Here is a 25,227-nt window from a genome sequence, read left to right as displayed (position 1 = left end):
ATTTTATTTTATAGATTTTTATTATAATTTTTTTAAAATTAAATAAAAATTATTAGATTGTGAATTATAAATACAGTAATAGTAATTTTTAAAGTGACACAACTGCTTAAAAGAGATGATGGTGGAACCTACGAAAAGAAAATTAAAGAGCTATTCTCTTCATTATTCCATATGTTTTTGGAACCCTACGGGAAAAGAAGGAAAAAAAATTCCTTCATTATTTGGTTTGGAGAGAAAGTGAAGAAAAATTGAAGATTACTTCCAGAGAGCGTTTCAGAGAGGCCTGAAGCAGCAACGAAGATGAAGGTAGCTCCGAAGCTCATTTTCCTTTTCAACGACGCCGACGGCTTCGGCACCGCCATATTGGACGCTCTTCAACCAAACCCTAGCTCAACTCTTCGTAGATTGTAAGTCTTTCCTTCCAACGTCTATTCTGTTCCGAAAACATAATCTTTCTGTTCATGTTCTTACAGCAATTTAATCTAGTGGGAAGAACTTGTATTTTTCAGGGAAGACTCGTTCGAACTGTCTCTGGAGGGGTACGGGATCAAAGATCGTAAAGTTTCTGGCAAAATCGTTCACTTTGTAGACCATGACGGCCATTATCAGGTAGGGTTTTGATGTTACGCCCTCTATAATTGGACATCAATTTGTATTAATTTCGGTGATATTAATCGTTTTTAGGGCAACATATGTATATGCTTTAACCCCAAGGGGTTGGCCTAGTGGTCAAGTCCTAGAACTTAGGTTTTTTTTTTGGGTAAGTTAAAGTTTTATAACCACCACAAGAAAGCACAAAACAAGCCCAGGGAATACCCATTGGCCAAGCAAAACAACGGAGCCGTAGCTACACCAACTCCTAAGATCTACTAAAAACACATGGAGAAATAGACCAATTTCGACAAAGCATGTCATGCTCATAGGAGTAAGGGACTCTTCCCCATGAGCAAACCCTATCTCTAATTTCCGCCACAATAGCTTTCACAACCAAAACCGGACTCCTACTCTTTTGAGTGAACACTCGAGCATTTCTCTCAAGCCAGATGTGGTAAATAGCTGCAGCCAACGACAACTTGTATATATCAGAGCAAAACCCCTTAACTTTACAATGCTTTACAGCCCACGCGTGCTCATAATCCCAACTGTTCGGCCGACGCAAAACCAAATTCCTACCCAACAGGTCAGACCAAATACCCTTTGCATAACTACAATCAAAGAAAATATGTCCATGAGATTCCATACCCTGATTGCAAAGCACACAACAAGCAGACACTACCATACCCCAAGCACAAAGTCTATCCTTAGTTGCTAACCTTTTAAGGCAAGCCAACCAAACAATGAAAGCCCACCGAGGGACATTTCCAATAAACCACACCACAGAGGACCAAGGAACATGCTGCCTTTCAACCCGAATAGCTTTCCAAGCAGATTGCATTGAGTAAACCCCTGAAGAAGAAGGTACCCAAACAACAGCATCCTCAACCTGGGAATTAGGAAGGAACCCAGCAGGGGTACCGGCAACAATTTGCAGGGTAATGTGATTTCTTGGCCTAGGCCAAACCCAAGCGTTGTTTTGAATAATAGAGTCCACTCTGGCTAGAAGAGATCTTCCAAGGTTATAGATAACAACATCCCCAAATCTTTGATGCAAAGGCCCTAAAGGGTGCCAATTATCAAGCCAAACAAAGGTAGCCTTTCCATTCCCAACTATACGCTTGATAAGAGGCTGCCCTAGAGTCCTCAACTTAAACAACTTCATAATAGTCCAGGAAGAGTCATGAGGAAGAGCCATATACCACAAATTCTGATGCTTGATAATATACGTATGAACCCATTCAACCCAAAGAGAATCAGATTTCTTACTAATAGCCCATAAATGTCTTAACATAATCGCCTTATTCCATTCTTTCAAAGGTTTAAAACCCAAACCCCCTTCAACTTTAGGGACACAAACATCTGTCCACTTAACCTTAACCCCAGAATTCTTGAGATCAACCCCAGACCACAGAAAAGCCCTCATCAAAGCTTCAATTTCTTCAAGATGCGCTGAGGTAAACGAAAAGGGAGCACCAATACATTTGGATCTGAAAAAGAACTGAGTGAATTAACTGCGCCCTCCCCCCAAAGGACAAAGTTCTGTTAGACCAACTAATAATCCTCTGCTGAACTTTTTCCTTCAACTGAATACAATCATCATATCGAAGTCTAGTGGATATCAGAGGCACACAAAGGTATCTAGCAGGGAGATGTCCCTCCGGAATAGGCAAAAAAGACAATAAAGAAGCCTCAATAGTAGTTGACACACCTGAGAAGAATATTTGACTTTTCTGAAGATTGGGCTTCAACCCAGAGAAATAATAGAAGTCATCCAGCGCCTCTTTAAACACAGAGATAGAATCCCAATCAGCACCAGACAGCAAGAACAGGTCGTCAGCAAAAGCTAAGTGAGCTAAGGACAGCCCACCACAACGGGGACGAAAGGTAAAATTCCCATCTCTAATCTTTTCTTCAAGAATAGCATAAAAACCCTCCATAAAAAAGAGGAAAAGATAGGGAGAGATTGGGTCTCCCTGTCCCAAACCCCTCTTCCCAGGAAAGAATCCTTCAAGTTCACCATTCACAACAACAGAGAACATAGGCGAGGTAACACAAATCTTAACCCATCTGATAAAGGTATTAGGAAAATTCATAGCATGCATAACCTCAAAGAGAAAACTCCAGTCTACAGAGTCATAAGTCTTCATCAAATCGACTTTAATGGCACATCTTTCAGGAGAATCATCCCTATGATAGTTCCTTACCAACCCCTATGATAGTTCCTTACCAACTCTTGCATTAGAACGATATTATCTGAAATAGCCCTTCCTTTAACAAATGCAGCCTGAGAATGATTGATAATAAAGGGGATAACAGGTTGCAACCTTAGCGCCAAAATCTTAGTGATGCACTTATAAACAACATTACAACAAGCGATTGGCATAAAGTCCTTCATAGTGAGAGGGCAACTAATCTTTGGAACCAAAGCCAAGGCTGTGGCATTCAAGCCCTTAGGCAAACATCTGTGAGTGAAGAAATATTGAACTGCAGAGATAACATTTGGACCCACAATAGACCAATTCTTATGATAAAAAGAAGCAGAAAAACCATCAGGACCAGGAGCCCTTTCCCCTCCAATAGAAGACATAGCCTCCTTAACTTCAATAGCAGAGATAGGCCTCACCAAACAGTCCACCATATGCCCAGGAACCTTAGCATGAATGAGAGAGTCCAAAATGCCAGAAGAATCCTTTTTAAGGGAGAAAGGGTCACCCAAAAGCTTCTTATAGAAACCTAAGATCTCCTTTTTAACCTCCTTAGGCTCCTCCAATCTGACCCCAGCATCATTGCAAATAGACAAAATTTTACCCCTCATAAAATGACTAGACATCTTCTTATGAAAGAACTTTGTATTTTGATCACCTAAGGCCAGCCACTTTACCCTAGATTTTTGCCGAACAAAAGCTTCCTCAGCAGCAACTAACTCAACATATTTCATAAGCCCATCCTTTTCCAAACCATGCAACACAGAATCAGAAGGAGAACTAAGACATTGTATCTGCAACTGATCCAACTCCTCCTTAGCTTTAAGAACTCTATTATGGACATCACTATAAAATTCTTTGTTGAAATCCTTCAACAAAGGCTTCAACCGATGAAGCTTGAAGGATAAACAATCCATAGGATTCCCACACACCTCCAATTGCCAAGAGGGAACCAGAATACTAAGAAATTTCTCAGGGGACATCCAAAAACAAAGAACTTGAAATAAGATTTCCTCCTAGCTTGAGGAAGAATAGACACCACAATAGGGCAGTGATCAGACATGCTGGGGGCCTGGAAGACTGCCTCAGATTCAGGAAACTGAGCCTGCCAACTAGAATTAACAAATGCTCTATCAATCCTAAACTACCCCTCTTATTTGACCAGGTAAAGAAGAGCCCCTGAGAGGTCATATCATCCATATCAATATCTTCCTGACTTTCATTAAACTCAGAAGTAGCAACAGAATCAAAGGTCTCAGAACCAACCCTTTCATTATGCCTACGAATTGAATTAAAATCACCCATTAACAGCCAAGCATCCCCACCAACTTAGGGATGGCAATGGGGCGGATCGGAGGCGGATATTGCAATATCCGAATCCAAACCCTCCACCCACCCTCCGAATCCGCCCCGAACTCCGAACAGATTATATTTTTGTCCTCCATCCCCGCTCCGAACGGAGAACAGATATCCAAATCCGAATTTGGGAAAGAAAAAAAAAACAGATTGGAACTCGATAAAAAAAAACTCACAGATTGAAAAAAAAAACAAATAAAACTAACATGGGGAGGGAGTCTCGCGGCCGCATTCCTGAGGGGAGATTGCCGCATCCCTTCGTTGCCGGAGGGTTTTTTGAGAGAGAATGAGAGGGGGGTTGGGGAGGAGAGAGAGAGAAGGGGGAGAAGTCATGGTCGAGGAGGGTTGTGTGAAGTGAAGTCGATTGGGTAGGAGACTGACTATTGACTAACACTAACCCTAAAAGTAAGAGATATTTATATAGTCGGATATTCGGAGGCGGATCGGATATCGGAGTCGGGGCGGATCGGATCGGAGGTAGACTTACCTCCGAATCCGATCCGATCTCCGAAATTTTTTTGAAAAATAATTCAGAATCCGCCCCGATATCCGAAAAATCCAATCCGTTTAGGACGGATAACAGATAGGATACGGACGGATCGGCCGAGATGGCCATCCCTACACCAACTACACCATACAAAGAACGAAGATCATGCCATAACACCCTCCCATCCAGAGGTTATTGAAGCCATAAATCACAGACACATAAAAGAAAAGCTGTGACTGGACCTGCTGAACTCGACAAGTAATACTCTGATCAGTAATAAGACTTGGAGAAACAACATAACAAGAAGGGTCCCAAGCAACAAGAGCCCTGGCAACCACACTAGACCCTATATTCTGAACGAAACCCCACTGAGAGGGCGAACAAGTCCTCATAGTAGAATCCAAATTATTTAACCTAACCTTAGATTCAACAAGACCAACAAAGGCCAACTTATTATTGTCAATCCACCGCCGAACCTGATTTTGTTTCAGGGGATCATTCAAACCCCTTATATTCCAAGAACCAACTCTATTCATTTCTTCTTTCTCCTCCTACCCCCTTGAAATTTACCACCCCCACCCTTCTCCTCAATTGGAGAAGCACACCCAGTAGCAGGTAACGAGGGGCCTTGCTTAACCACCCATATTTTACCTTCAGCCTTTGGCACAACATCAGGCACAGAACATTCATTATGGCCAAAAACTTTACACTTACTGCAACGAGAAGGTTTCCACGGATACCTAACAAAAAGATCAGTACAAGCCCCTTAGGAAACTGCAGCTCAAACGATTCCGGAAGCACAGAGTCGATATCAACTTCAAAACAGACCCAAGCAAAGCTAAGGCGCTGATTAGCTTCAGTTACCTCATTAGCATAGAGGGGTTTGCCCACTGCACTTGCAATGTAACTCAACCCTGGACCATTCCAGTATTCTAATGGAATATTAAAAATCTGAATCCATAAAGGAACCTTAGATAGACCCACTTTCGCCAGTTCCATCTGGGGATACCACTGCTGTAGCACCATAAGCCTGCCATTAAAATGCCACGGACCATTCTCTAAAATCTTCCTATAAGCCCCATCATCACCAAACTTAAAGAAGAAAAAACCCCTTCATTAGAGAATACATCCTCAATCCCAAATTTATCCCAGATATTAAGAGCAATAGATTTAACAAGTGGGAATGGTAACATCTTATCAATAAAATAACCCACAATACAATTCTGCCATCGATTAGCCCCTTCCTCAACCACAGAAAGAGGGGGAGAAACTCTAATCTTCTGACCATCGACAATTGGAGGAAAGAATTCAAGAGTCATACGAGAAGAAGAGGAAGCACCAGTTACCTTATCTTTCCAAGAGGAACGAGGAACAGGTTGCTCTGAAACCGAGAGCTTCTCCTTTCCTCCCGGAGCCATTTCAATTTGGTCACCTCCGCAGAAAGTTCCTTGATCTGTTTCGCAGCAGAACCATCAGTAGCAAAATTAGGAACCGACGCCTTCTGAAGCATATCAATAATATCAACTTTTGGAGAAACCCTAGACATGTCCAAATCCGAAACCCTAAGACTAGGAGGATTGGATCAGATCCGGAAAATTCTCCATGAAATACTTAGCTGGTCAGTTTTATAGAGGAAAGGATGAGAGGTACGACGGCATCAAAACCACCGTCGCCGTCGCCTGGTGTTCTTGGAACTTAGGTTTGCTCCCTCCTAAGGTCTCAGGTTGGAAACCTTGTAGATGCTATCAATTCCTATTGGGCTCCCTGCAAGTGGGCAATGGGATTGGGTGCCCAGGATTAGTCGAGGTGCGTGTAAACTGGCCTGAACACTTGAGTTATTAAAAAAAAAAAGAGAGATGTATCTGCATTGGGTGCCTGTCCCTTGCCTCGTTTTTGAATTCAGAGATTACTAATACTGCGTTGTAGCTATGTGTGTCAGATGATTGAGATAAGTTGATCAGTTTGGACCAGTTTGCATCTTTACATGATCGCGCTAGACCCAGCTTGTGAAACCTACAATTCTCGAGATCTCTGACAGTGTAATGGTGTAACTTGTAGAGTTTTGGTTGCCCGGTCTTCCTACCCTGAGTCCATGTTTGATGACCAGTATAGGTTTCGGGGAGTTTGACCAGATACTAGGTACTACGAGATTCTGGGAGGGATTAGTAGCTCAGGCTATTGGAAGGGTGTGGTGAGACTTGGGGTTACCTTTACTACATTTGCTTCAGGTAATATGATATAACATGGTAGCGAAAACATAGGATAAATTTGGACCTTTCAATGGGATGTGTTTAATCCCACAGGGTAGGTTTATCAATAACACCATTTTTTGGTTTTACCAATACCGTTGGATTACCAATGCCAATCCGAGCACTCCCATTGCCAATCCAAACATGCTCTCATGCGGCCCACAATATTACCAATCCTGGTCCTTGATTCAATCCCACCTCCAAGAGGGTTATCTAACATGCCTGAAGAGTAACCTTCTACCAAAACCACCCATTAGTGAATTCAACATATTTCCTGTGAGGTGATGTTCAATTTGGATCTCCTCTTCTAGATCTCTTGAGTTGGATCTGGACTAAGATCCTTCTTCCCAACCCAACTCATGCAAGACAGAGAACCACGTTAGTGCCTAGCCGACCAGAGTCGACCGGTAGGCACTCCAATGGCTAAGTAAGTCTCAGTTCAAGGAGGGAAGTACAAAGCTAGAGCGAGTAAGAATGACTTACTTCTCTAGGATATTGTTCCCTACCTTAACTTGCCTTGACCAAGCCAGCTTGTGCCTCTCATGGTGTCATGAATGACCGTTTCCAGTTCTGACGTCATGCATGACGACTGTTGAGTGCCATGCTGGCGATGGCCCGTGACTGAGCCATGTGGCACATTCGTCACCCGCTGCCACGTGGGCAAACTGATCTATGCGGCACAGACGTGGACTCGTTTCAGAATACATAGCCCTCCACCAGCCGACCTAGCGCCTCAACCCTCCTGCGATGACATGGTCCAAACAACCCGTTCAGCCGTTTGGGGGCATTGGTTGCTGGGCCTTCCCCAGGTTGGGCATGTTCGGACGGCCTGGGTACAGGACCTGCCATCCAGACCACTACAATTCCCAAGTTTATCCGGGCACCTTAACAGGGAAAAAGAAATTTATTTGACTTTTTAGGTTACTACCAAACACCATAAAAAAATCTAAGGAAATAACTTTGTTTTATGAAATATTTTATGAAAGATGTCTGGAACTTTATTTTCCGACAAAACATGCAGAGCAGTTGAGTGGAAATCAATGAAACGTTATGGATATTCATGGCATTGTTTGAAATTGGGAACATGATAAAGGACATAATGTAGAACAATGGGTATATAAAGCTAAACTTTTGTTTCTGCTCCGTTCATTGTTCCCATCATTCCATGCTTGAACTTTGTATGTCAACCACATATTGAACTTTCAGTTTGATTTACACCCTCGATATACATCAGTACAGGATACTTGATATGCTTTTCAGGTGACTGTGTTACTCATGCAAGATTATGAGCCTCCGGTTTTGGCATGTGCTGTCAATGAAGTTCTGGCATCAATGAAAGAAGAAAGTTTTTCAATTGTGCTCCCAATTGTTGTGGCAGCACCAAAGCTTAAGCTGGAAAGAAAATTCTCCACAACTAGTGACAAAGTTTCACTTTATGGTCTGCAAATAGGTCCAGAGACAGATATAACTCGAACCATGGTCGCGAAAACCCAAAAGCCACCATTGTCAATGCAGATTCATCATGAACCTTTGGCTTGCTTTATTCAGTTGGTCCGTGTCTTGAACCTGCCAACATGTGTTCTCATTGGGCGGAGTAGTGATCAATTTCAAAAGACATCTGCAGAGGAACTGGAGGTACTTTTTTCTTTCCTTTAATTTTCATCAAGTAAAATTACTCTTTTTCCCTGAACTTTTTGAACAATGGTCGGAAATATGGAAGTTGCAATTGATGATTTTTAGACTATAACCTGACCTTGTGCATGAATCCTAGATGTAGTTGATGCTGATATTTATAGGTGTGTTCTACTTCCTGAAAATCCAATAAAAGAAAAGACATAAAATTCCAGCAGTTCTACTTCAGCTGTAAGAATGAGAAAACAAATTTTTTTGTAGTAATTATGATTCTAAGCTCAGTGTTGTTTTGCTTGTCTATGTTCTGCCATGCCAACAACGATTTGTGACCATCAACTCTCTAGCCTTCTCTACGATTTCGTATTGGCACTATAACAGTTTCTGTTACACTGGTTACTCCATATGCGTGACTTACAATGTGGGAACCGACATCAATATGATTGTCGGATATTCTATAGGAGGAGGTTTACTTCTTCAGTCTCTTTGTCTTCTGAATTAGTAAATCATATTGACTTGGTCACCAATCATATTATCATTTGGAGCTTCACAATTCAACTGGACTGGTGTTTTATGTTCCTAGTTAGATGGAGATAAGCACAGGGATGACTCTATGTTACAAGTATACTCGGGTATTATTACTTTGGGACCACCTTTAATGGGACGGTAACATCACCCCAAGCACACAAAGGCCCTAATTTGAGAATTGGGCAGCTCACTGTGCATTTGCTGCTTTTTGTCCTGCGGCGTGCAGTGGAGGAAAGGTCACTTAAATGGGTCAATAGGATTTTGGTTGTAGTCATATCCAGTTTTCTCTGTACAATTCTTTTTTAGCTCTCTTCTTACGGCTAGTCTATAGCTTTATGCGTGATCTCAATCTTCGTACTTTTGTTCACAGGTGATCAATGAGATGGCAGAGCTCTTGACAGGCATGTCTTCCTTGAGCTTTTTGAGGGAGAGGATGACATGGAATCCAACCAAGACGTCAAAGGACGACAAGGAACCATGGCGCGCACTCTATGGCTGAACCTCAGTTGTTTTGGGGACATTAGATGCGCTTATGCGACCAATCAGTCAATGCATTGACTTGTTTTTCATTCTTGTCTTGTTCTTGGGGTTAATAGAAGAGCCCGAAAGCACAATTCTTGTAACGCTAATCCCTTTTTTGATAGTGATAGTCATTGTCTAATACAAGAGGAAAACCACTTCTATTGTGAATCCGTTCCGAGACTTTGTATCTCTCATTTTTGTGGAAAACCACTTCTATTGTGAATCCGTTCCGAGACTTTGTATCTCTCATTTTTGTGTTCTTTTTCTCCAGTAGATACATTTCTGGAAGCTCGTCCATGATATCACCTTATTATATCAGACTCTGGTTTTGAGCTCCCGAGGATGCGATTTGCAACTTTGCCATGGCTGTGCTCTATTTGTGCGTCTTATACGTCCTCAGATTCGTTCAAACAATTTCTTAAACAAATAATGGTAATGCAATCATATTGTTAATAGTTATTACATCATGCGACCCCTTGCCTCTCTCGCGCCACAATCTTCCCCACGGCCATTTGCCACCCGTCTCCTGCCCTTTTTCTTTGCCAAAGATAGGGTGTTAAAGGATTAAGTAAGTACTTAAATAGATCACTTATAATGTTTTGACTATTTACTCGAGTCTAAATCTCATTCTGAAAATTGATGCTACACAATCATTGGACTACCTGGCCGAACCTACCTTGTTCCTTTTGGGATTTGGAATTTCTCTTTGCATACGGTCTCTAATAAATTTTATCTCAATTATTAAGCTTATTTCTCGATCTATTTCTCTCCACTCATTACCAAATTTCCAAAATCAAAATCTCAAAATGAAGCGGAATTTTTGTGACATCCTCTTTGTCACAAGCATATGTATTTTACAAATTATCATAAATTCAAGTTATTAATTTATCTAAATTAATACTCCATATCTCGCATCTTTGGAGGTGATGAATGGAACGGACAGGGAGAGAGGGAGGAAAAATGAATGTCAGAGAGGGGAGACGGGGGAAGAGAGCAATAGTTAATTGCGAAATATAGCGGGCATGGAGAGAAACAATTTCTTTGCTCTTTTAACATCCCAAAAAACTTATCTCCAAATATCTTTGCTGCTTTGTTATTCATGTTTTTTTCGTGTTCAGTGATTTTATACTACTATTTAACTTTATATTATTTGAATGTATATAGCATATCTTTTTCTAAAAGTACAAGAATTATTAAAATATTATAAAAATGATAATACCGATATTGTTTTTATTAGTGTGAAAACTGTAGTGTATAAAAACCTCGTACCAGCAACACCTTGACTGAAGACAAATACGCAAAATTATGTACTCCTACAATGTTCTTATCTCGAAAACTTGTCTCAAAACCAGTGGGTGTATGGAGATTGGAGAGTGCGAAAAAGACAAAAGTGGGTGCATTTAGAAACTCCCTTTAAACTGCATTTGGTTTCCCGCACTAAACCCAAAATCTCTCTCTCTCTCTCTCTCCCTGCTCTGCTCTCTTCTACAATCCCCCAATTCAGAAACCCTAGGTCCCAAACACCCACAATTCCACCAATCCAAAACCAAAGTAGACACCTCTTGCAGTACCAACTACTCTCCTTGACCAAAATGTCTGCAAAGGCGGCAGCCGACGATCCCTGCAACACCGAGACCGATGAAGGCACGGTCGCTCTCCAGAAGAAGCGGTCACGGCGCGTGAGCTTTGCCGAGATCACGTCCGTCCACGTGTTCGACCGGGACGACGACTACGAGACGCCTCCCGAACCCAGACCTAGCTCCGAAAACGAGGACGAGTTGGGGTTTCTCCGGTTCCTGGCCGACGGCGAGGAGTCGTCGCAGAATGAGGAGAAGGTGGAAGGAAACGAAGAAGACGACGAGCTCGAGGACGGACGGAGGTCGTTCTTCCGGCCGTTTGAGTCCCCGTCTCCTGGAAGCACCATTGGGTCTGCTACCTCTAATGATGGCAAGTTCCTTAGTACTTGGAATGTCTGAATATTTATTATTGGTCTGCATTTGGAGTGAATTGTCTCTTTCGACGCGTTTTCGTTGCTTAATCTTGCTCTATAGGTTAAAAATGGTCACTTTTTTCTTTTAATCTCCGGTGATTACTCTTTTAACTGACTCTGTGATACCTGTCCCACATCTCGGAAGTCTACATTTGTGATCCTGGATATATAAGGAACCATGTAAGCTACTATTAGTAATTAAGCATTTTGGGTCATGTGGTGAGGCTTGTGGATCAAAATCAACGTACTAGGCCAGGGATTTGCTTGAGGCCTTACAAAGGGTATCAGAGCAACCTGGGTACCCGACCAAGTGGGCTCGAGTCAGGGAAAAGACCCGTGAAATATCGTGGTGACTATAGGCTCTGGGCTTATGTGGCCCCTAGGGAAAAGACTTGTGTTTTACCCTGTGACTCTAGTGCTCAACCCCTACTCAAACTTTTACCCATCATTGGAGACTCACTCCAATGATGGCAAGTTCCGTAGGATTACAATGTCTGAATTTTTGTAATTGGTTTGCATTCGGTGCAAATTGTCTCTTTCGACCTGATTTGGTTGCTTAATTTTGGTTTATGGGTTGCTAATGATCGCTTTAATCGTGTTCAGAATGAGCTTGTAAATTTTGTGGCAAAAAAATTTGGTCACAGGGTGTTGAAAGGGGGAAATGCTACTATGCATCCTCTAGAAAGGGCTCTTCGGTAAGTACACAAAATTATTCGGAACTGGTGCCAAGATAACACATAACAAACACTAATATCGGGCAATAACCTAGTTCAAAGGGACTCCCACTGTCTGAAGCCTGCCAATATAGATTACTGGGAGTATTAAATTACTCCTATGTTTTGTAAAAGTACATTAGAACATGAACATTTGGTTTCTTAATTGTGTTAATGGGGTAATAATGGTCACTTTAACTATGTTCAGATATGAACTTGTGAATTGGGTAGACAAAAATTAGGCAGCTGGGGATTGAAAAGGGGTAAATGCTAATTCAACCCACTAAAAAAGGTTCTTTTGTTGGCAGTTGGCACACATAATGGTTCGTATCGAACGCTGAAAAAGAGCGTCACAGACACTTAAATGACAGTCACTGTCTGGAGCCTGATTATATTGTTTAACCCTTAAATTAGTAGAAGCTCTGTTCCTGTATTTTTGAGGGTACATGAGTATGTGGACATTATTTTGATTTTGGGGCCAATTGATTGACAATTGAGTGAAATACTTCTGAACTATTAATCTTTATTTTTTCCAAAGTGGGGTAGCAGGTATAATGAACCATAGAAGGGGTGAGTGAAGGGGTGAATAGATGAATTCCTGCTTTTGTTTCTTCACTCTTTTTATGAGTAGTTTTGGGGACATTTAGTCATGTTATAATGCAGAAGACAATTTTGCAGAGGACAATTTTTTCGGCCCTGTATCAGCTAGTTTTATCCAACATGGAAGGTTTTCAGACTCTGCAGCTTCAGATGAAAACCATGATATTACGTTGGATTCAACAGCTTTCTCAATGCATTTTCGTAGTCTCGCAAGATCAGACTCAGGAGGGGATTTGAAAACCCCAATGGGTGTTCATCTTTCTTTTGAAGAGAAAACTCCTACACAGAACACTGTCTCCGCTAATGTAGGAAGCTCCATGGTACTGACTGTAGCTAAGCCGATATCGGAGTCTTCTACATCTGTTGATAAGTTAAGTGGCAGTCGATATTCAAATGATATGAGTCTTGTTGGAGAAAGCCCACAGAGGTATGACTATGGGAGATTATCTCCTGGACTGGATGCACTACTGGCTGAAGGAAGTAAGGACTTGCATGCTGTTTCAGTCTTGGATAATATACCCTTTTCCGAGTCATCAATAAAACTAAAAAATAGGTCTTCGCCATCTAAGAAGCAAAGTGGCCTGATAGAGCCTGTTGACGGTAGAGAGAAAGAAATGGGCAGCATTGATTCTGCTGAGTTGGATGACGCAAATGGTGGTTGTAATGTCTCCCCCCTTGGTAAGATCACATCCGGTTTATCTGATATGCACAATACTCCAGCTTCTGATGTCTCTGTTGATAAGCAATGCTGGTCTCCTAATCAGTTGACTGAAGTAAGAACCTTACTCCGTACCTACCAAAATTCTTGTTATCTTTGTGCTTTAGAGTGGGTTTTATTTTTGTGGCGAGTCAATTGACTCCAGGTTTGTTACATGAATGATGCTAATACATGTTGTGATAACTTGGATTCTCTTCTTTTTCAGTCTCTGCAGCTTTCTTATATTCTTGTTTTTTTTTCTTCCTTCTTTTGTATTCTTTGGTTAAGAGTCATTTTAATCTTCTAAGTGAATCAACTACTCTGAGTTTTGTAACGTGAATGGAAAATAGATGCAAACAATAACTTGTATCTGTCTTCTCTTTCCTTTTCTGCCATTTCTATTTATAAGTTGTGCTGCGTTATTTTCCTTCTTGGCTATTACATATCTATTCTCGTATGGTTTTTCTTGGGGGTTGATATCATGTATTTCTGTTTACGCGTGTGTTTCTTCTTTGAACTATATTGGAGTATTTTATGGTATGGTTAGTCTTGCTTTTACGTTTCAGTTTTCTGTAATAAAATGCAAGAAAGTGACTATGTGAAGAACACTTGTGTTTTGGTAGATATGATTGGACAACCTTGTTTTGGTTTAGACCTCTCAAGATTTGCTAAAAAATTGGCACCTTCTATCTTGCTCATTTCCATTATAACCAAAAGTAGCGTAATCATTCTTCTTTGTGTTGGTTATGTGAGTCTCATTGTTGCTAGTTATCCGGTTGTATCATTTGTGATACTCTACTAAGTGGTAGGCTTTACACAAATTTATTTATCTTTTGTTGGAAGTTTCTGTGTATTGAGTCCATGTTGCTCTATATTTAACACTGCAAGGAATTTCAAATTGGAATTGCAGCAAAGATCGTATGATTATTTGAACTATTGTGCTGGATATGGAATTGCAGGGGTTGACATGTGCTAAGACTAAGGATTCAGACGCTTTGGAAATAAGAAGGCCAAATTCGGACTGTGATGCGGCTATTTGTGAAAGCCAATCATATCTTGATAACAAAGCTCAACGAACGGATGTTTTTGCTTCAAGTGGATATGAAACCCCACCAGCGCCGGCATTGTCTTCTTTATCTGCTAAACAAAGGCTAATAGTTTCGAATAATGATAGTCCCTTGCAAAACCTCCAGATTACAACTCCTTTCAAGAATCAACAAAGTTCATTTGTAAGAGATTTAACAAGGAAACAAAGTGAGATTGTATCGTCCATTCAGAAAAGCATTTCAAAACTTAAAATGCTCAATGCCTCTCCCTTTTCCTCTTCTCTGAAAGTTAATAATGGTTCAACACTCATACCACTGGACATTTTCAAGAGTACTGTGTACAATACTGTACTAGATAGAGACAGAGAAGATGTTCAAATGGAATGTGTGGACACTGCAGTTGCTTGTTCTGAAGATCGATTATTTATTGTCGCCACGGAAAATGGAGAACTGAAGTCTTCAATCAACATTGATGCCAGTGACATTGAAACTGTGGAAAACAAGGTAGATGTAAGTCATGCTAAAAGCTCCTTAGGTGTTTCAGAGGATGGAATTTCACCTGGTCATATCTCTTCAGGTTTCTTTCCTAAACTTAAGGAAGAAGAGGGTTTACTCTCTCAGATCACTTGGTCTGGAAACAAGATGCGGAAGAATTTATTGACACCTGGAGACCCAATCAAAGGGATGGTTTTTACCTCTGCAGAGGACTCCTTGTTCATGGAGACCATGCTTGACCCTTCCAATAATAAGAAAACTACTGGTACTCCTCATAGAACTCTGCCTTCTTCAGAAAAAATCATGGAAAAGGCATCAATAGCGTCGGAAAAATATAGGGCTCAAGATAGAAGACCATATGATCAGGTTAGCAAAAGTGCAGACGTGAATCCAGGACGTGATGCAGATTCAAGGGACAATGTTAGAAATGCAAGCCCTTTTACTATCAATAAATTGGATTCTTTGTTCTTGGATACAGCACTGTCTAGCTCACCCATCATGGAGATCAACCATCCGAAAGAATCCATTAGATTAGAAAGTATGGATGACATTGGGAACTTCCAAACACCTTTGAGTGATAAGGACACAAAAGAAGTTCACTCTATGATTGTGAATGGGAACCTCGATGTTGACAAACCAGTGAGATTCAAGGAACTTACAATGGGAGGGGTAAAAGTTTCTTCTCTTGGTTCTGCTTCTCCATTTGCCCATAGGGGCGGCATTGAGCTACAAAGTCAAAAGGTAATTTTACGTTCATGGATGCATAGCTTAATTGTATTATTCACCTTGCACTTGAGGTAAGGTAGTGTATGCCCATCCATGGAGATTTTGAGCCCCATAGAACCATATAATAGGACTCTCTCTTCTTTTTATCCACTGTTTCTTGATCAGTACTACTGTCATTTGCTTAGAGACCAATAATAGTCGTTGTGGGGTCAGTAGAAGTCATAGTTAGGTGCCCATGCACAATCTCCTGACTACAGTTCTTGGCTGATTGCGGTTTGGCTGTCTTTTGATGCTTACACAGTTAAATATGCAGCAAGTGGTGAAACTGGTCACTCAAAGTCCGTCAAGGAAAGAGAACCATAATGCTGCACATAATGACAAACAGCATTCAGTTATGGTGGAAGGCATACTGTCTCCCAACTCCAATTACTTGACAGATTCATTTGGGAACTTTCATGCACGAAAAAGAAGAAGGGAAGACACGATACCTGGGAATAGTGCCCTTTTGGATGAAATTTCCAGGATCCGTAGGAGCCCTAAACATCATAGAAGCAAGGTTGTTTCAGAATCCTTTTCAGAACAACCTAGTGAAAGTAGCACTGAAACATCTACAGTAGGACGTGACAGTGAAGCAAGAGTGCAGCATTGGGCTGATGTATGTATCTTTGCCTTTTTCATGTTTTAATTTCTTTTTCTTTGCCAGGTGGTTCTGACTTTGAGCTATTAACTTTTCTCCTCCTCATTCTGGCCAAGTTTAACTGAAGGTTCTGCACTACAGGTCTTTTCAAAGTTCTTAGCAGATGCAAAACAATTGTTTTCACCATCAACTGATAAGCTTAATTTGCCGGCGGTATTGTCCCCTCTCACCATCTTTTTTATTTGTCTTTTTCACCTGACCCTGTTTATAAACTGGTTTTGGGCAGGGTCTAAATTGTTGTTTGCATTTGGTGGAGTTGTATTTTCCGCATTTCTAGTTATCTATCAGAAAAAATAAAAGTAGTTTCTATGATATGTTTATTTACCACTAGGTGTTATCAATTTTTATTTATTTATTTATTTAGCAGCAGGCAATTTTCCCCCTTTTCCAGTGCATCTTTTTGTTTGGCAGATTGCCGTGCTAGAAGATGTTTTGGTTAACCTGCGGAGGGTGCAAATATATGAGACGCTGTGCTCTGAAGTTCGGTCTCAGGTCTGCTTGCTTACAGGGTTGTTGAGTTATTGAATTAGGCATATCCTTGTTTTATGGATTGATGATTCTGTAGACATAAATTAGGAGCAAGTAATAGTTGTTGACCTGCTAACACACTTCATGGACTGCCTTTCTACCTTTTCCAGAAATTATCTCATAATTTCAGCAATCCTCAATATAAAAGGTGATTTCTCTTTTATTTGCTTTGTAGGTATGATTACTACTTGTTTATATAGGGTTGGGAAAAGATTTGTGTAGCTCAATATGCTTGTATCTCTTATGTTTGTCTCACTCATTTCCCTGGAATTTGTGATCATATTTTTGCAGAATTGCTGAAACGAAATTGTTGCTGCATAGATTTGTGCATGAACAGGCAAAATTGCAGTTGATGAAAAAGAAGCGTGAGAGACTAATGGTACTATTCATTTATATTTGTGTTTTAGTTTTGAAATGTGGATTGTATGTGACATTCTAATTATCTTGCCCATGCAGAAAAAACTACAGCTATTGAGCTCTGGAATTCAGGAGTCTCAAATGTTAAAGTTGAAGTTTCTTCCCCGCCTGTCTGTACCATGTACAAGAGATGCTTGTGTTGAGTCTGTTGACAATAATCATCGCCAGTCGGTTAATTTTGGGGGCACACAGGAGGAAGAGGTATACCCATCGGATTTAACATACGTTATAGATGCCCTTAGCCCAAGGATATTGCTATACCAAGTACAGAATTGTTCTCTTTTTGTTATATGGATTACAATTTTGTTTTGGCTCCAATTATCTGGTGAAATACTATCTTTGCTGGTATCATGAAAGCTTATTGCCATCATGATCGCTCATGAAATCCCATAGTTAGACATTTTGTCTCTCTTAATTATAAAGAATGAGTTCCTTGATTATCTGATGATCATTCAATCTCTTTGCTGAAGTAATATTATGTGAATAGCCAGGAGGTTTCAAGTAATTTTATTTATTCTAATTGTGTGGTGAGAAATCTCTTCTCTCGTTTGCATGAATTTCTGAAGTTTGGGTTGGTTGTGTCCTTAATGGAAAGTCTAATCTTAAATTGTAGAGTAAATATCTCTGACACCCCTGAGGTTTCCCTTAAGTACAAATGCCCCCTCCACATTTGGGAAATTATTTTCAACCCGACATTTGGTGCTGCATTTCAATTACACCACAACAGTTAGTTAACAGTTATGTCAACTGGTAAAACTTTCAAAACGCCCATTTTAACTTAAAAAATCTATGGGTACACCGGTTGGTGTGCTCAAAATGTACACTAAATTGTATGGGACCTATCTCAGAGTCCCAGAGCCATCCAATTTGTTTAAAACATGTTTTTAGGAGTCCGTGTACAAAATCAGCTCAGTAGGATATCAGTTAGGACTTGAATTGATCAACTCGTTCAATTTGTTGGTAGGTACCAAAACTTGAATGACTTGATCAAGCCTTTACCGATATCCAACTGAGCTGATTTTTTATGAGAGCCCTTAAAAAATGTTTTAAACAAATTTAAAGGCTCCCATCATTTGTGTGGGACATCGAAGTGGGTCCCACACTATCCATTGTTCATTTTGTGTATACCAAATGGTGTACCCAAAGTTATTTGTAGTTAAAACAGGCATTTCAAAAGTTTTTAACGGTTGACATAAGCATTGAACTAACTGTTGACTAACAGTTGGGGTGTAATTGAAATGCAACACCAAACCTCAGGGGGTCGAAAATCAATTCCTAAATGTGGAGGGGGCGTCTGTACGTAAGGGAAACCTCAAGGGGTGTCGGTAATATTTACCCTAAATCGTATTGTATTTGATTAGCCCTGTATTTTGCACTCCTATCGTATATGCTAAACAAGAAGAATCACTATTACTTCACAGCTTAAACTTGCTGGTTTTTTTCTTGGCCCATTGGCAAGCATAGAAATACATTATTTCTAAATTGTCATTAATACCATTTTTTCTGCAGTTTGATGTCTGTTGTAGACAAACTTTGTATTATATAGGAGTAGCAGTAATGGAACTCCCTTCGTGATTAGTTTGTCCTTTTTCTAAGGACTTGTACTGATTTGATTTCTTCTTAACTCTACATCCTCTCTCGAATCGGTTGGGACAAGACGCAATAGGTTAGGTAAAAATATGTATGTATATATATTCATCTATGTATATAAAATGACTCTGGTTGTAGGCTGATTTATTATCGATTCTCCATCATAAGATTTATTTTGCGTCAACTTATTTCTTCTTTTTGGGTTTTTTGTTGCTTCTTGTTGATAATATATGGTGGCTGCTGCTTGTTTTACAATGTCAGGTTTCTGGCGACAAAGTAACTGCTCTGAGGCAGGTACTTGATGACTCGGAAAGAAAAGTTATGAGCTTATGCAAATCTTTTCTCAATTATTCTAAGAAGCAGGGACAAACAAACAGTGCAGACACTATTTTATTTGTTAGTGATCAATTGAAGAAGAAAGCTTGTTGCAGGTTTATACGCTTGGATATGCAGGTCTCTCCTTTTTCTGTGCTTATTCTCTCAGCGTTCAATACCAATGTGTTCTGTTGCTGAGACATGTCATGTACCTTATTTGGTCAGTTGTGGGATGTTGATAATCTGGAGAGTGCAAATGATCATCATAACATTGTTCTCAATTTCCTTGGATTCATCATTCAAAGGTCGGTTCTGCTCTAATTTCTCCTTATTTTTCTTCTCTTTGTGGCTCAATTTGCAAGAGCCAATTTTTGCTTATGTTCATCTCATCAAATGTTAATGGTGTTGTGAATTATAGGTTCACAATAAATGTTGCTCCAGTTTCAAGGATAGTCATTTCAAATAAGCCGAATGATGTGAACATCTCGAAGGTAATACTATTTTATGTCTTTTATGTCTGAAGCAGTGGCTTACTTTGCTGTTTGTTCTGTCCGATTGTATAATTCAGTGCTTGTTTGCTCAGTAGAGTTTCCCAAACATGGATGTTTGCACTGCTTTTGCATTTGTGTTAAATGCAAGCACTACGCGGAAGTATGTTGGTTCTATAAGTTTGACTCAAGAAACACAAGTGAGTTTCTGTACCTCTTGCATTTTTAGCACATCTTTTTCTGGTTCACTCCTTTTATTAAACTATGTAATTACTCCAATTCGTTTACAGATTTTCTATATACCAGCCCTTGTTTCATGGCTTATTGGCCTCAGATTCCACTTGTATTAACATTCTGTGAGCGATAGATTTTTCAGGAAACCTCATGTATTTCTCAATACTCACATTCATATTGGAATACTTTTTGCAGATTACCAGTTCAGTTTTAGGTAATTTGCTAGATGTTGTTCAAGAGGTACAAGCAGCAAGTGTTGAGCTACAGAATCTGACATATACAAGTTTTCGTTCTACATCTGGTAACTTATGTTGCATCCTCTTTCACTTTTTTGTTACGTAGATGTGTCAGTTCCAAATATATTTCAGAATTTATTCTTTTGTAGGGAAAAAATTAAAATCATCTGCCTACAGAAAGTGATGTGGTCAAACATAGTTCCATGCCATGAAGGCATGGATATAAAAGCTCATTTCTTGTCAAGGCAGACATTTCATATTGCTTTTATATGTGAACCTTGCTCGTGTCTGAGTTTTGACCTGGGTTATACTTCAGGTCATCAGCAGTTGAGATTATTTTCCATAGGAAGTCAAACTGATTGAACATTATATTTCCTAGTTCTTGGCCTGTTTCCAGCTTCAGTAGATAAACAAATTTCAGCTCACCTCTGGGAAAGATGGTGCTCGAGTTTCGACTATTAATTCCAATAGGACTCATCAAGGTGTATGCCCTACCAAGTAACGCAGTTGCCTCAGTCTTTCAGCCTCAATCCATCTCAAGACGTGTTTACATAGACTTTATACAAGGAGTTGTTAACTCCATCTCTCTTTTGGAGCTTGAAAGAATATTTTTGTTTTTCAAAATGTTGACTCGCTCTTACGACCTTGCTGCCTCTTGCTATGAACTTTGTTGTATACATTAAAACAAAGCGCCGAAAGATGGAAATGTAAAAGTAAAAAGATGGACAAGAGGCTGTACTGTTTATACGTGAAAACATTTCTCTGAAACTGGTTTAAGGTGGATCAACATTACCTGAGAACCAGCGTTACAAAAAGGTTAAAGATTTAACAGTGGACTCTTCCTTTCTATCAAAAATCCTCCTATTGTGTTCTTCCCAAACAACCGACATCAAAACCATAGGTACCAACAAGCAGGTAAGTGTTCCTCTTCTTCCTCACTCTAGCTCCACTCCAAGAACAATGAAGGTATGCCAATGAAGAAGGTTCTCCACCTAATCTTATGGGGAAAACCCTCGCCGAGTCAAGGATCCAGAACCACAACTCCTTTATCACCTCTCAGTCGATAAGATCGCTAGTAAGTTCCTCCCTATCAAATCACCCCTTGCAATGGAAGAGTTGCTTCTCATTTGGTACCTTGCCTAGAACAAGCCAATCAATCGGGCGCAGGAAAGAATTTCAGGGGGGAGCTCACCCGTCTTGTTCTCTACTCTTTGCTCGGTGTTGTCACACATAGGAAAATGCCACCTTAGGGGAGCATTTCCCCACACCTTTCCAAAGAAGAAATGACTACATTTCCTTAACCACCTTATTGGTGTGTGACTGTGGGTGTATGTGATCTTGTAATAACTACCTTATTGTCTTTGGCATGAAGGATACAGAAAGGAAACATTACATGTTACATGCTTGAGTGGTTCAATTTCATTCATACTTTGATGGAAAGTGGGCTCAGGATTTAGCACCATTGAAATTTCTGTCAGTATTATACTGTTATTGTATGCTACGTTCATTTGCAGATATTCATATGGTTGCTCAGAATTGAATTGCACTCTATTTCTTCCTGCAGTGGAACAGCTTGAACTACATCTTCATTTCATCGATTTTAACAGTGGTAGGAAGGCGGTGTTGTCTGTTGACTTGTCATGTGTAAAATGGTATGATCCCTTGATCTTAATTCTGGTGTTCGAATTGATTTCTTGCATATATGTGTACATCTACTCCCTTCGTCTTATATTCTTTGTCATGTATGAGGACTTCAACTTTTTAGAGAGACATGCAGTAATTTGGTTCGAATTTCAATTCTTTGTCATGTATAAGGACTTGGAACTTTTTAAGGAGGCATGCAGTCATTTGGTTTAAATTTGAATTCGATAGCATCATTCACAAAATTGCCCCAAGTTGTTCTACTTTTAGCTATTCTTATAGCTGTTTATAAGGATATCTTTTTGAAAAAACACTTTTTTCGTTGACTTTTCAAAATAGACAATGTTTTTGGTATATCCAAAAAGAATACAGGACCTGGATTATGGATTTATGGGTTAGATGGAAGATATAGTATAGTTATATATGTAGTCATTCCATATGTGAACTGCCTTGCCTGGTTGGATCTTGTCTAGCTATTCGGCATTGCTTCTTGCATCGCATTGCATTGATTTACCTTTTGTTAGGCCACCTGATGTTACCCATATGATTTGTGACACCCTTGGGCCATGGGAGTCAGCAATTTATAAGCTTCACTTGTTGGCATGACCCCAACATTCCAATTAGTGAAGAGAGTTTGTTAGGAATCTTATGATATGATTATTTCTCCAGCGTTCTACCATACCTACAGCATTTGTATCTGCAAATTGACAATTAGAGTTACATTAATACATTCATATGCATATGCTACAAGCATGTTTTTATATAGATATTTATGCCAGACTATCGTAGTTCCAGTGTCTATAGGAGCATTTAAAGCCTTAAATCATTGCAAAGGTGACATGCTGTGAAGAGATATGGTTATCCCTCATTGCATTTTGTTAAGACATAAAGAGTGTTATGATATTTTAGTCTGAGTTGTCTATTTTTGGGTCATTTCCTCTGTGAAATTTGGATAATTCTTGCAGCCTATAAACTGCAACCTGTTTATTTGACAAGATTCTGTATCTATTGTAGTCAAGATTTTGTTTATTTTAGTAAGCCCCTTTCGTTTCCCTTTTTCCGTCTTCCTTCTTTGGCTATCCAAAATACAAATCCTCTGTTCTGAGTTTTCTGTACGACCCTTGAAAATCCCGATATTATATTTGAAACCTCCTTAGTCAAAGGGCATCCCTATCTGTTCTTTTATTTTAACTCCATCAACCCTTAAAATACTCATTATCTGGCCACTTCGTCTTTGAATCATGCAACTTGCCCTGTAAAATCCAAATAAGCTCTTAAATATTTACTGAAAAATCATAGGAAAATCTCTCTTAGCTTGACCCAGCAAAGCTTTTTCCCAATCAATCAACAATTTGGATTGGATGCTTGATCCCTCCAAGTCATGGAAGAGTTGGCTACTAGAGATAATGAATTCTTTAATTTCGAAAATGATAGCTCTTCAGGTTTAACTTAGCTGCTATTACTTTTTCCCCATAAATTGTGGTCCTGTCCTGTATTGGTCCTTTGTTAGGTTCTGTTTTTTTTTTTTTTTTGGATTGGTTCCTCTTGTAGAATGGTAGTTGAGTTTCATACTCATGCAATTGAATTCCTCTACTGAGCGGTTATTTTCCCTTTTGAATAGGTCCTGCCACCAATATAAATGTGCTAGCTAAATGTTGGTATATATGTATGTGAGCTGATCCATTGACCATATAAAAGTATAATATTCTGCTAAGTAAAAGATGAAAGAGAGGGCAACCGACTATAGCAACCTTCCTTGAGCATGACTCTATAGGGACTTCAGATTGGCGAAGGATTACTTGAAGGACTAATCACCCATAGGTTTCTACCGCCTCTCCAAGAGTTAATGGGTCAAAGTTGGGCCAGTATGACTGCAAGGTACAAGGGACGTTATCTAGAACTTGCAACCTCTGGAACCCAAACCTTGTGGACATGAGTTGTTTACCATTAGGCTACCATCCCAGTGGTCCATAAATTTATGCTCATACTCTTATGTATGCATGTGTCATTATTGTGTCCTAAAAATGTATCTCGACTTGTCTGATGTCTTGGTTGTCAAACAGGGGGATATATCCTTCTGATGCAGTACCGGCTGTACCACCTCAGTTGGAGGGTCCACCTGATGTGTCACGGAAATTGCTACCTGAACCACAGTTAGCTGAAATTAGAGCTGCAGTTCAAAGTCTTCGAGTTGGATATTCGAGGATTATACGCCTTTGTAGGTGTGTTTCCGAATTGGTTCAAACTTGGAGCGGGTGAACGGTAATCGGTACAAAACTCCAACAAAAGTGAAGCTGCCAACAATTTGTTGGTTTGCCTTGCAATGCAGGTGCCGAACTCTTTTGGCCGTGTAAAACATACAAGAGGTGATCTCATACGGGTTTCTATAAGTACGGATCTATTTGGTGTATTTTTCTCTGTTGTTCCAAGAAACTACCAGTGTGCGTATGCAATGGAAATGTTTGGATAAAGGAATGTGCTATATAATGTACCGCAGCTAGGTTGTCCTGATGAATGGGACTTGGATCTCTGACTTATCTAGTGAGACCTGGCAGAGGCTGGACCTGTGGTTAATTCAATTAAGCAGGATGTTTAGAAAGCTGAACTATTTGGTTGGTTTTCTGCCAACTATGGGTTGACCATTTGGTGTACACCAAATCTACACAAGTTTGCATGTGATTCATTTTGGAATCCCACACTAAGGTGTAAGCCGTTTAATTTGTTCATGACATTGTTTCAAGGGTTTTTGCTAAAATTCATTTCATTCGGAGATCTCTTAAGGCTTGATTAATTCATTCAATTTGTCCTTGCAAATTCAGTGACAAAAATCGATCAAGCTCTTACTGAAATTTGAAAGAGCTGATTTTTCACGTGGACTCTTCAAAACATGTTTTAAACAAACTGAGTGGCTCAAAGACTTTGTGCTGAGTCCAACATAATCGGGTGTAAATTTGGTGTATGATGAATGTTGTACCCACAAGTGTTTTTTTATTTATTAAGAAAACAAATCTCACTGCATAAGCTGAAATCCCTTGTCCCAACATCCAACATAACCCATTGAAGAAGGTGTATTAGTGCGAGAAGGGTTAATGTACACAGCATCACCCGACTATAGTGGGATAGCTTTATTGGCTACCGCCCTTGAACCAGGCTAAAAAAGGTGTGGTGGACTGGAACTGGAGACGGAAATTGTTCCAACAAAGAAAAAGGACTTTTGTGTTTGGACTTGTTGCAAGACAATT

General features: G+C 39.9%; 3 protein-coding genes across 9 annotated transcripts; 2 read left to right on the top strand and 1 right to left on the bottom strand.

Moving 5' to 3' along the window:
* The first annotated feature begins 137 nt into the window (after positions 1-137).
* On the top strand, positions 138-9,797 carry LOC131329516 (uncharacterized). Its single transcript, XM_058362672.1, has 4 exons — positions 138-407; positions 510-609; positions 8,154-8,528; positions 9,421-9,797. The coding sequence occupies exons 1-4, from the start codon at positions 301-303 to the stop codon at positions 9,547-9,549; spliced, it is 711 nt and encodes a 236-aa protein (XP_058218655.1). The 5' UTR covers positions 138-300; the 3' UTR covers positions 9,550-9,797.
* Positions 1,828-6,287, bottom strand: LOC131329517 (uncharacterized). Of its 4 annotated transcripts, XM_058362676.1 has the most exons (3): positions 5,991-6,190; positions 5,509-5,674; positions 3,864-5,384 (listed from the first exon to the last, which is right to left on the bottom strand). In XM_058362676.1, exons 1-3 carry the CDS (start codon positions 6,188-6,190, stop codon positions 5,355-5,357), a joined length of 396 nt encoding a protein of 131 aa, XP_058218659.1. In that variant the 3' UTR covers positions 3,864-5,354. The 4 variants fall into 4 exon arrangements, with proteins under 4 accessions (XP_058218656.1, XP_058218657.1, XP_058218659.1 ...); XM_058362673.1 differs by having other exon boundaries at positions 1,828-5,674; positions 5,991-6,287; XM_058362674.1 differs by having other exon boundaries at positions 1,828-5,736; positions 5,991-6,285.
* Positions 9,798-10,976: 1,179 nt separating the features above from the next.
* Positions 10,977-24,515, top strand: LOC131329515 (uncharacterized). Of its 4 annotated transcripts, none has more exons than XM_058362669.1 (16): positions 10,980-11,519; positions 12,954-13,648; positions 14,532-15,854; positions 16,153-16,494; positions 16,618-16,689; positions 16,948-17,028; positions 17,175-17,212; positions 17,356-17,443; positions 17,521-17,682; positions 19,333-19,524; positions 19,612-19,691; positions 19,805-19,877; positions 19,973-20,074; positions 20,304-20,409; positions 21,909-21,996; positions 24,049-24,515. In XM_058362669.1, exons 1-16 carry the CDS (start codon positions 11,165-11,167, stop codon positions 24,242-24,244), a joined length of 3,993 nt encoding a protein of 1,330 aa, XP_058218652.1. In that variant the 5' UTR covers positions 10,980-11,164; the 3' UTR covers positions 24,245-24,515. The 4 variants fall into 4 exon arrangements, with proteins under 4 accessions (XP_058218654.1, XP_058218653.1, XP_058218652.1 ...); XM_058362668.1 differs by having other exon boundaries at positions 10,982-11,519; positions 16,141-16,494; XM_058362670.1 differs by lacking the exon at positions 24,049-24,515 and having other exon boundaries at positions 10,978-11,519; positions 16,141-16,494; positions 21,859-21,997.
* Positions 24,516-25,227: the final 712 nt, after the last annotated feature.

Source organism: Rhododendron vialii, chromosome 6a, assembly GCF_030253575.1.
Source record: "Rhododendron vialii isolate Sample 1 chromosome 6a, ASM3025357v1".
In the NCBI taxonomy this organism is placed as follows: Eukaryota; Viridiplantae; Streptophyta; class Magnoliopsida; order Ericales; family Ericaceae; genus Rhododendron; species Rhododendron vialii.
This window is presented reverse-complemented; position numbering and strand designations above follow the sequence as displayed.